This window comes from Sinohyriopsis cumingii, chromosome 6 (genome assembly GCF_028554795.1).
Source record: "Sinohyriopsis cumingii isolate HCF-2022 chromosome 6, ASM2855479v2, whole genome shotgun sequence".
Taxonomy (NCBI): domain Eukaryota; kingdom Metazoa; phylum Mollusca; class Bivalvia; order Unionida; family Unionidae; genus Sinohyriopsis; species Sinohyriopsis cumingii.
In genome coordinates, this window is record NC_142966.1 from 51,226,730 (window position 1) to 51,239,334 (window position 12,605).

The window sequence follows — 12,605 nt, forward strand, 5'->3', positions numbered from 1 at the left end:
TATTACTGCGCCATTGGCGAATCACAGTTTGATATACAATAGCATTGGTCTATCAAATTGCTGTATACCTACACTTTAAAAGCCATGTTCATTTTAATGTATGTGGTATATATATATATATATATATATATATATATATATATATATATATATATATATATATATATATATATATATATATATATATATATATATATATATATAGAGAGAGAGAGAGAGAGAGAGAGAGAGAGAGAGAGAGAGAGAGAGAGATTCCGAACAGTGTAAAATATTTTTTAACTAGCCTAAGCGCTTACAACTCTGTCTTTGTCAAAGAGACTAGACAAACAATAAACACAATGAAGGCATTGAAACTGCAAAGACTTATATGATTATTTCTAATAGAATTAAAGTTTGAAAATGTTTGCTGTGGCGCCTAGTTAGTTTCAATTCAGATAATAATAAACGCAACCTAGTTGGTGTTGAATTTGAAAAGGAGGAACAATAACGTCATCGGTTTTTATATCATGAAGTAGTGTAACCGTATATTAAAACATGGAGCTGCGGTGGCTCAATGGTTGGCGTGCCGACTCACGACTGAGAGGGTGTGTTTTCGAATACTACCAACGGACCATTCCGGGTTAACTACCATGGTGTTTCCTTGAGCAAGGCATTTTACTCGAATTACCTTCACACTAAATAACCTACTTGTATTGCTATACCGTAAAACTTTATTGAAAAAACAGAGACTATAAATAGATGACAAGTTTATTTGCATGTGGTGCCCTTACGGATTCGTCATGGCTTGAGCCACTTGGTTTTTGTGTTCGAAAGAGGTTTATCCAATTAGATTTTCTGGTTTTAAAATTCAATAAATGAAGCTCTCAGTATTGCTTTAAAATTATATCACTGAAGTATGGCTAGGGGAAGAATTTTTTTTACAACTAGATTTTGGATAACTGAGAAGCTGTTCAGGTATTGCTCAAACGGTTTTGATAGTATAATCTTATTTGACTATTCGAGTTTATTTTGATGACATTATTGTCAACTCTGGGTTTTAATAGAGCCTACGAAGACAAAATCAATGAAACTTATTTTAAAACTTAGTTTTTGAACTGGAAATCTCTGTCCCAGCTCTACTCGCGTTTTTTGTGTCACTGAAAGGTATCAAATATTCGATAAATATTCCCTGACACAAAATGTAATATTCTGCATGTTCATTGTAGAGTCACTTTGGTTTTATTAAATATATATATTTACTTTCAATTACTAATCAATTAAATCCAAACAACATACAAATGTGTGATGGGTAACCTGATTATATATTAGAAGATGAACGTTGAAGGAATCATTTAATATAGCAAAAGCTATAGATGACACTCGTTCTTTCATTTTACCATATGATGCCAAATATTGTAGTTCTTGAAACGATGAACTCGATGTCAGCACTCTCATATTGAAATAGTAACTCCTGATATTAATATATGGAATATTGTCTCTAGTAGAAGAATCCCATGTTTATAGAAGCCGCGCTGGTTCAGTGGCAAACGTGCTGGATTCTACCGTTGGATCAACCTGGTAAGATACCGTGGTGTGCCCTTACGCAAGACACATTGCTCTAATAGACTTGGTACTAATTAGCCTATTTATATTGCTGTGACGTAACAGACCATTTCATAACCAACCTCATGCTCTTAAATGCTTTTGAAATTGAATAATTAGATGTAAATACAAAGGGACAAAATGAAATCGATACTTACAAAAATAATAACACACCACTGCATTATCAATGATCCAAGTCTTACGCAATACTCCTCTTGATTACGAATAGTCTGGCTTCTGTGAGAATTGACATGTGTCATAGGCATTAGAGAGATACAGCATGTCTGACTGATTGTTCCAAATAAATGACTCCTGAAAATTTTTAATGTTGGTTGAAATGCATAAAATATTACAGAGCATTTGATTCAAGTTTACTTGGCCAGATTTTTTAGCCTTCATTTTTATAATCGAAGCAGTAGCAGGTGCTGAATTAGAACACTAAATAATGAAACAAATGAGTGTTAAATCCAAACCGTAATAGTCGCGGAAAACACCTGTGATTAATATAATCGATGGTGAAGTTTACATTGAAACAAACGAAATCCAAGTCAAGGAGTTACAAGGAGCTTGGCTCGTGGACAAATAATTTAACCCTGCGACTGGGATTTCCTTGTCTCGGTGCAATCCCCAATGAAGATTATTTTTCGCACCCAATATTTTCCATTAGAGTAAAAAGCTCTTCATTTTGAAGTATAGCTTATCACATTCAACACACACAGTATTCATCACATAATATTGTGAATATTGGAAACAGACATCAAACTCGCTTTTAACGCACATAGGAAAACCGATCGCAACCTCATAGCGGTTTTTTTTAGACCTAGAAAAAGCGTTCGACCTAGTATGGACCAATGGACTAATGGCCAAATTAAACCAATTTGGAATAACTGGACGCTTGTTCAACTGGATTGGCGATTTCCTCACAGGCCGGAAAATTACCACAAGAATAGGCAACACCCATTCGGAAGAATATTTTCACTTGAAAATGGAACACCGCAAGGCAGTGTAATAAGTCCGTTACTATTTAACCTAATGGTAAACGACCTTGACCTCAATGTAGCCTCCAGAAAAATAAACTTGTCACAATTTGCAGATGATAGTGGCATATGGAGGAATGGAAATCCTGCCAATAACACAGTAGTTAAAGAAATCCAGCAGAGCCTAGACAACATAGGGAGATGGGCGGACAAATGGGGTTTCAAAATATCTCATGAAAAAACTGTGGCAATCATATTCACCCCCAAACGAAATAACAACCTAGTCTATCCAAACTTCTATATACAAAATCAATTAATCAAATACGTAACAGTAGTAAAATTCCTAGGAATGTTCTTTGACAACCACCTCACATGGAAACAGCACATTGAACAACTCACCCAGAATTGTAACAAAGATCTCAATTTACTCAGGAACATCACAGGGACTAACTGGGGATCCAGCCAGGAAACCCTCCTCACGATATATAAAAGCCTAATTAGATCAAAACTGGATTACGGTTGCCAAGCATATAACTCGGCTTAGCAGCCTGTACTACAAAAACTTGACACTATCCAGAGAAAAGCCTTGCTATTATGCACAGGAACACTCCCCTCAACATCATTAGAAGAACTACAAACACTAACAGGAGAACTACCCTTAAAATTACGTAGGCAAGAACTGCTCCTCCGATACTCCATTCGATTAGATACCCACCCAGACAACCATCCCACCAAAATAGCTATAAATAAGTTTAAAGTTGTCTTCAAACCCAAAATCATACCTATCACGCCAAGTGGCAAAGTAATCCTTGAACTAAGAGAAAAGATACCTCTACTAAAAAAACAGGTAACAAACAATACAGACCAGAACAAATCACCATGGTTACAAAAACCACCAAGGATTAACATTGAAGCTACCAAATTAGGCAATAAAGAAGGACAAGAAAACTTACTAAAACCTGTACTGGTAAACGAAATCAACCAAAAATACCCGGACTATGTTAAAATATATACCGATGGATCAAAAACAAACAACCCACCAAGAACAGCAGCAGCAATAGTCATCCCTGAATTCAATATACAAACGGGATCCAGATTACCTGACTATTGCTCCATTTACACCACTGAATTCTGGGCTATACTTGAATCACTACAATGGATCAAAAACAATCAAATACCTAAAGCAGTCATTATAAGCGATTCCCTAAGCGTTATCAAATCGATCCAAAATCGCAATACACACTCTAGGGAAAATTCCTCGACAGAGCATGCCAATTAATCGACGATATCACCACAGCACATCAATTAGTCGAGCTCATGTGGATACCGTCGCACATTGGAATCTCTGGCAACGAAACAGCAGACAAAGTTGCAAAAACCAAACTAGGAGATCAAAACTCTATCAAGCTTAACTATAGCTCTACAGAAGCAATGAACTTCGCACAAACATATATAGACCAAACATGGCAAGATTTTTGGAACTCCTCCACAAAAGGGAAAAATCACCATGAAACCCAAAATAACGTAGATAGGAACATACAGCTACCTAAGGGTACCTCTTTAGAACAGAAAACCATAAACAGGATAATAACTGGAAAAACTAAACTAGCAAGCAGTTTTGGAAGGTTTATAGGACCCAAACCAGCAACCATTAACTGCTTTAACTGCCACACCACCGAAGATCTACACCACGTATTCAATATATGCCCAAAATATCAACTCGCTCGGAAAATATTTATCAAAAACCAAAAAGAGATTGGATTACCACACACATACCCAGAGTTACTTATGGACTCTAATAAAAATAAACAATCAGCATATAAAAATATAAATCAATTCATAGACTCAGCAGGACTTAGGAACAAAATATAATTACTATCCCCACAAAACCAAAAGACCCAGTAACTAGCTAAATAAATGTAGAAGCCACCACATAAAAAACCATAACATATGATTCAATTTTATAAAAGTATTAATAAATAATTCACTTACGAAGCACCTATAAAAAACTAAGGAAACCGTAAAATCGGATGCCCTAGATGTCCTTAACGAACCGAGTAATCAGCTAGGATTCCTGTCCTAGATGTCCTTAACGAACCGTGTAATCGGCTAGGACTCCGGTCTCTTGCTAAATAAAGTATAAATAACATTCAATCTCTAAAAACATCAATTAATAAATAACTTAAAGAGGTCATATCTAAAAACTTATAAATAACATAACGTAGGAAACACACCCTAAACACCTCGACTAGTAATACCATAATAATCTTGAAAATCTCTCTTCATACATGATATCTACTAAGAACCTCTATAAACAGCATAGAACATTCCCCCTCCTTTTAGAACATTTTGAAGAGGAAAAAAAAAATCTCGAAAAAAAAAATAAAAAAAATAAAGGCAAATGCAACAAGAAACCAGCGATGTAAAGTAAGCAGGACCGTTCACGAGCTCTCCTTCCCACTAATGACAGCCAACCATTCAACTGTAGGGACCTTTATGGACCCACAGATTGAGGCCAAACTATCAGGGTTCCTTGAATCCATAAAAGCCTGGGGGAGGTGGCACCATCCCTTCCCCAAGAACAACTAGCAGGCTGTGGTGCAGTCAGAAAAAAGTGGCACATGCACAATTGTGCGAACGCTACTATAATTAAACTCAACAACAACAACAACATAATATTGTCTTCACCTTTATCTGTAGGTCATTCGGTGTTATAATGATTTAAGAAAATCAGAATAATCATTACCGTAGAATCCAACTATATTTACCGCTTATACACCCTCCTCCACAAACAGCTAAAACTGAACATGCCATTTATTCGGAACATGTCATGATTGTTACGCATTGTAAATATCACGCAAAGAGTTTAAAGCCATGTGTTAATGATGGCTGTGGCGTGACCTGTCCATCCGAAGTACACAATGTTTACCAGTGAGAAAATAACAACATAGATCGTTAAATAGTATTGAGGCATTGTCACATTTAATAGATGTATGTTATATGAAATTAACAATAAATATGCAATATTTATTCCAAGAAAATGTTTCAAATTTCATCAGTTCTAATTTCGAAACGTTCTATAAACGTTATATAATAGGTACACAGCTATAAATATACCATAATGAAAAGTAACTTGTAGTGTGAATGACCGTGCGTTTAATTATTCCTTGGTGATCAGAAATCTGTGTCACTATCATATATAACTCTTATCTCCTTCTCTTTGGGGGAGGTAAATCTGTTTATGACATGCTGGTGTTGTAATTAATATTGATTGCGAAATTAACCCGTGTGGGAAAGACCCTCTAAACACAGTCCCTAGTGGAAAACCATGTGCTGAACTTTCACGTTTACGGTTTATTGGAAAAATATATGTATTGGTCTCGGAAATATGTGTTCCTATTAGTAGTGCAGGGATATGCAACAGGGAAATCTGCATGTGATATAGCGTGTGGACGAATAACTTATTCTTTGTGATTGGTAAGTGCATTATTTGTAATTTGTGATTGCATGTACATCTTTGATTCAGCTGGAGCACAAAGAAGATCTTTGACAAAGGTAGAAGAAAGCATGTTCGACATAACACATTTCTGACTGTTATTAAGTTTTCGGTAGTTTTAGAGAGAGAGTTAGGATGTATGTGGCCAGACATGTGTATAGATTATGTGTCTGTAACATGGTTTTATTTTAGTTTCTGGTATAGATAGTTTCTCACGCTCGAGTTTGCAATGCGTTTAGAAGTCAACTATGGCAAGTTTACTTTCATAGCCATATTTTGCATGAATAAGCTAAGCTTGTTTGCCCCAACTGCTGCCCGTAAATCCATTGCTCATGTGTCCCAGGTACATACACGTGAGATACAGGGGCAAGGTAAAATGGATGGTCAAAGTAAAAAACTTCACTCGAACGTTTATTCATATAACATTTGAAAATAGTTACTGGACATCTATCTGGATATAGAGAGTTAGCATACATCCTTGGATTTTCATTGCTTGCGTTTTTTATGTCCTCCCATGTCCTTCTCTTCATTTGTCTCTCGTTAAACTGCAAATATTCTAGTGTAAGTTCGCAATCTTGATTTAATGAGATGTCTCCACACATGATGCTTCTGTGTTCTTCACTCCCTCCCCATACCCAAAAGTGCAAAGTATTGATAAACCATAAAGTTTTCAGTAAACTTGTTGGTGTGCTGAGGTCCAAAAGCAAAGATTCAAACAGTTTATCAATGTCATCATAAGTGACGTCCTAAGCAATTTTGGGTTTGTTTCATTTCCCATTCTTCCTCAGATCATTCTGTTTACCTTTTAGGGCCATTTTGCCTTGTAAAATTCAAGACCATAAACCAAGGTGCAATTGTATTTATGCCTTCTCAGATGCCGTTCAAAATTTCCCATAAAAAGTCATGTATCTAGGTGTACCAAGTCTCTCTCTCTCTCTCTCTCTCTCTCTCAATGTTTAGTATAATGTGTTATCGACGTTGTAGAAACCTTAAATTATGTAATAGTCCAGTTCTTTATATCGTATTTAATTTACGTTTTAAATCTCTGTAAACATAATTTTTGGTCATTACATCATGTTTATAGTAATTAGTTATCTCATTAATTTGTGTACTCATTCACAAATTCATTTCTCTATTAACAATTTCAAACTACTATATTTGAGCTATGCATCATTCTATTTGCTCATACAGTATTATTTAAATTCAACGTTTGTATTTTTAGTCAATATATTGACCTTTAATTACCTCCCAACGTTGTTGGCTCATATTCGTTTCCATCACTCTGACAAATCCAAAAGAAATTTCTTGAGAGAATGTTGTTTAGGTCAGGTGCTGACACTTCATATATAGAGCGTATCTCACTGTTTTTCTCCAGATATTTTTCTAGAAGTTTTATGTATCTCAGTGTTTTACTTTTGGTAGTCACATTTTCATGCTCTAAAACAAAGTTTGTGACAAAATGTAAATCTGCTATGTATGACTTTACTGTTGTAAATCTGCTTTCTATGAACGTTTTGCGTTTCTTATTTCATCACCGGATAATGTTGTTTCTCAGATAAAAGTTGCTTGGATTTCAGAGACGCATGTATTTCATTTGTTTCCCAGTCATCATGAAGAGAGGAAAGATCTTGTGTCTCATGATTTGGTGAATTTATTTTCACAGATTACGCGTTCGTGTTTAGCAAAATTTTGAGGAATTGCACCGTCCAAAATGTACAGTATACATGGAATATGTACCTAGTCGGTTGTACACATTTACGAGCTGTTCACTAACTTTTAGTACATTTTCATTTTGTCTTATCTTTTCTTTTGTTGTTCTAATCATCTATTTTTAAAAATTATTTTGTTTCTCTCAGCCAAACACTTTTTGGGTAAATTTCTGAAATTTTCGGCGTTCGTTTGATTTGAAAACAATTCCATCAAGCCAAAAGAAAATAGCAATGGCTGTGTCTCTTGATGACCGAGATGCACCTAGCCGGTACGAACCGACTGAGATACGAAAAGTAAAGTTAGCAAAAAGGCAAGATTCCTCTCTCTCTCTCTCTCTCTCTCTCCATATATATATATATATATATATATATATATATATATATATATATATATGTCAATATACATACATACATATAAAGAATCAGTGTCGTACCACAAACATTACTGTCATCTTATTTGGCCATTTCTTTAGTTGATGGTACCAACACATCGAGAATACCCTATCGTACACTGCCTGCACCATTCTGACGACTGGTTCTGTATCACTTTTGCAACTATGGCATTTTTAAAAAAATGAAAATCAGTTATGAATTCCATTTTGATATTTCCACTCTTTTCACAACAGAGAGTTATGTGTCTCATCATCCAACCTAATAGCTGAGGATAAAGAACAAAACCCACTGGGTTATATTTCTCATCATCCACAACTTTTAGTATAACTGCTGTTATTATTATTATTATTATCATTATTATTATTATCATTATTATTGAAAAGAACAATGTATTTCATGAGAATATCATCCAAACAGATAGAAAAAAGATTATATTTCAAATGATATAAAAGATGTTCATTTATTCGTCCTTGACATTTTTTTCTTCTCCAATGATCATTTATGAAGAAAAAGTAGATTGTGTAACCTTGGAATGCTCGCATGGTGAAGAATTCACTTTGTTCCTTTGTGTGGCAAATCACATATACACATCAGTTATATTAAAATTTATTTAGAATCACTACGAGTAATTAATACTCTACTGATAATTGCGATGAGTTTTAATACAAACAATATCCGATGATGAACCAAGCATATCTGGAATAATTACGTCACATACTTATGAAGTCTCGTAAAAGCTGATCAACATGAAAACTCACTGGACACAAAAGCGAATACGGTATATTGCATCGAATACAAAAATAATAAATGTTGTTTTAGTAGCAGCAAACATGGTAGTTATAAAATACAGAGAGGCAAATAATATTAAACAAGCGGGCACTCTGTGATTGAATAATTAGATTTGCAGTTATGCTCCTGAGGTTGCACATCGTTAATTAAACATGTATAACGCAATCCGTGGAAACAACATGCCAATAAAATTATAATGAAAAAATAGTATCGGGAGAGAAAAGTTATAGAAATGACAAAAAGGTAAAGAGTAGTTTCAAAATTAGTATCAAATGGTTAATGCAAACTGGATTATGTATTTGAATGAATCTTTTAACAGGTAGCAAAAATGTGAATGATGTTGATTAGTTTAGTACATTAGTTTAAAGAACACCGATAACTCATGTATATTCGGTAAATCCCACCAGTTGTATTAATGTAGTTACAAGTTTATTAGATATTAAATAGCAGAGTGTAATGTTATTCTTATTGCAGAATAAATGCTGACGGTGTTCTATACTATTTATTGAATACAAGACATCACTACAGTTAAGAAGGGGAGGGAAGACTGCCCTGAAAGTATTTTCCCATGGAAATTAAACCCCAGTGAACATATAACATAAAGCAGATGTTGTGTATATCAGTTCTAATCCAGTGTGGAATATCTGATTACCTTTACTGTCAAGTGGTATTACAAAGCTAATTAGATTAAGGCTTACACTACCTCTCCCCTCCTGAGTAAGTTAACATTAAAACAAAATATCATCTGATGACCGCATTTCTAAAGAAGCTACATAAGTTTCGTTTTTACAAGTTCAGTCTTTCGGGTGGTTTTAACAATCTTCCGGAACGTGTGAAATATCCGCTTTGACTGGTTGGCACTGTTTTGATTTCTTCTGAGTCAAAGTATCAGGGTTTCTAACAGTCACTCTGAGTGGCTCCGATAATGTAGTAGGCAAGGGAATTAAATTTCTCCTATTACGTCGTATCTCATGCGTCAGTTACTACCATGTATAAACGAGGTGTGGATGCATCAAACTTAACAACGCCTGAAGAAAAATGATCTTTAATCAATAGTTTATTCCCTACCTGAAGTTTTGTCATATTTCGAACGTGATGTCGACGATCATAATTTCTCTTTTAAATTTGCCTTTGATAGTTTTCCGATTTCTTCAGTTTCATTAAATCTGGCCATTTCAGTTGTAAGTTTTTTGGTGCCATTGGCAAAGTAGTTTGTAATTTTCTTCCCATCAATAAGTCGGCAGGGCGGTATCCATTCGGTAATGGTGTTGCACGATATGTCAAAAGAGCTATGTAAGGAGAGTTTGCTTTTTTAAACATTATTTTAATTGTTTGAACGGCCCTTTCGGTGAGACAATTGCTCTGTGGATATTTTGGACTACTTGTAATATGCCTGAATCCATAATTTTCGCAAATTCTTTGAGTATTGATACGTGCGTAAGAGCACTGATTTTGTTAAAGATATTTGTTTCTATTCTGCCAAACCAAAACCATGAACGCAGTATTATAAATGAGTAAATAATATACTGAATAGTCACATTAGACTCACACTGTGTTTTCTGTCAGAACGATTGCACTCTACGTCACATCCTCTTCCGTAAGGAAGTGGAAAACTGTGCCTATATGGATGACTTAACGTGGCAACAATTCAAGTGTATGGCGGTAGAAGGATTAGAGCTGATGCATAGAAGAACAAATGAACAACAATCTGTTTATTAGATTATGTCGATGGACTTATTTCTCTTTTGACTACCTTATATATACTTGATAAGAATTACACTCACAATTAACGTGATAATTTATTCGATAATTCATTTACAATGTGCTAGTCCAATGTAAATAATTACAGTTCTTCTAAGATGTTTGCACTTTCTTTTATCATGTATTTCTTGATCGTTTTGCTTTTGCATTTCCTTCTCGCTGAGTTTTTCCCTGGGGTGATTAAATGTTTTCCTCTAATTTTTCCGCTTGAAGGGTATTTTCTATACAATACTCGTATATTTTGCATACTTTAGCGCAAACATACATACATACAGACAGACAGACAGACAGACAGACATGCATGCATGCATGCATACATACATACATACATACATACATGCATACATACATACATACATACATACATACATACATACATACATACATACATACATACATACATTCAAACTGGAAAAAGGCATGAGAACATTTCCTAATGTTTCGACCTAAGTAAGGTCTTACCAATTAGGAAACAATGATACATCTTCACAGATAAACATACACAAGAAAGTAGCACGTGAATGTCATGAAATATTTACATAGGCACAGAGAAGAAACATTATCAAAGATAATGAAAAGGTCTAAACTTAAGGAATAAATGGAAATAACTCTATGTTATAGGATGGGATCTATCTTTTAAGAAAAATGGACTAAATATTTTGCTTAAAGCTATTTGCTTATGGCGATAAGCTGTTTTAGGTGACCTAGTTAACTGCGTCATATCGTGGATTTTGTATTTCATATGGCGCCATCTACAATGTATTGTTGTACTTTTCTTGCTTTTAGCTTTACATCTCTGATAATGGATACTACGAGAAATAGATAAAGTATTTTTTTATAAGAGAAGATGGTGGAAAGTATGTATGTTTGTACCATGGTCAAACACCAACGTCAGCACAATAGTGGTTCCGCCACGCCGATTAGGTAAAGTTCTAAACAGTTACATAGAAACAAATGAAAAAAAGAAACCTTGGAACATATTTATGCATCAGATACATTCAGCTTCACAACCAAATTAGCAACTGAATACTGTCGACAGATGACTATTCAGACAATGAGGAGATCTGCGATGTCTGTTTGAAATAATTAAGTACATGGGTCATCAAACTAAATAGGAAATTGTAGCCATAAAAAATATCAACAAAATTATTTCTCAGTTTGATGATACTGTACTTTTATTTCCATGGTTTATATTTTTCTCGAAAAAAAAAACGTTTATACTTCTTTGTATTTTATGTCCACCTAATAGGAGATTCATATATTATAAAGAAGCAGGATGGATACAAAGAAGTCACAGAAAAACAATAATGCAACCGATGCTTTAATCCACGAAATTACATTAAAATGATAGTATTTGTGCTTTTAAACTGTGATAAGTTGCAACTTGTTTTCAACATGTGCATATATTTCCATCGATGTCGAAATTTTTCTGGAAAATTTCTTCTGTTTCAAGTATGCTTCGAGTGTTATGCGATTCAACCTGGAAAAAAAACAACAATTGTCATAATAATATTAATAATGGTTATGATGATAAGGATGATATTTATTATGACTATGATGACGAGAAGGAGTATTATGACGATATAAAAAATGAATGTGTTAATTTATGGTGCTGACTTAACGCAAAATGTAAACAAAAGTAGAGTGAAAGGTTAAACAAAGAATAATTAGACCGCTAGGCCCCGCTTTTGCTAACGTTCTTGAATTGGAATTTGATACGATCTTGCACAAAAACTTGAGATAATATCAATATTTTTGTCACAAGTTGAGGAGCGGAAATGGTGAAAATCTATTTTAAGCCTTAAAAAAATTAACAATAGAAACCTTTCTAATTCTTGAAAAAGAATTGAACAATTCCTCGAATTTGAGTAGAGCCCTCAGAATTCCTTAGATATAATA

At 34.4% G+C, this 12,605-nt stretch overlaps 1 protein-coding gene across 3 annotated transcripts in view; it reads right to left on the minus strand.

The window, feature by feature from the left end:
• LOC149796916 (peptidylaminoacyl-L/D-isomerase-like) overlaps positions 1-1,790 on the minus strand; it is a 48,614-nt gene extending 46,824 nt beyond the window's left edge. For 2 of the 3 annotated variants that reach the window (XR_016421478.1, XM_089960306.1), the window contains exon 1: positions 1,740-1,790. Coding sequence is in view for 1 of the 3 variants with exons in the window: in XM_089960306.1 (XP_089816432.1) it covers positions 1,740-1,763 (24 nt within the window). In the remaining 2 variants the exon portion in view is untranslated. The remainder of the gene's footprint in view (positions 1-1,739) is intronic. The other variant, XM_089960307.1, reaches the window with a different exon arrangement.
• Between the last annotated feature and the right edge of the window lie 10,815 nt (positions 1,791-12,605).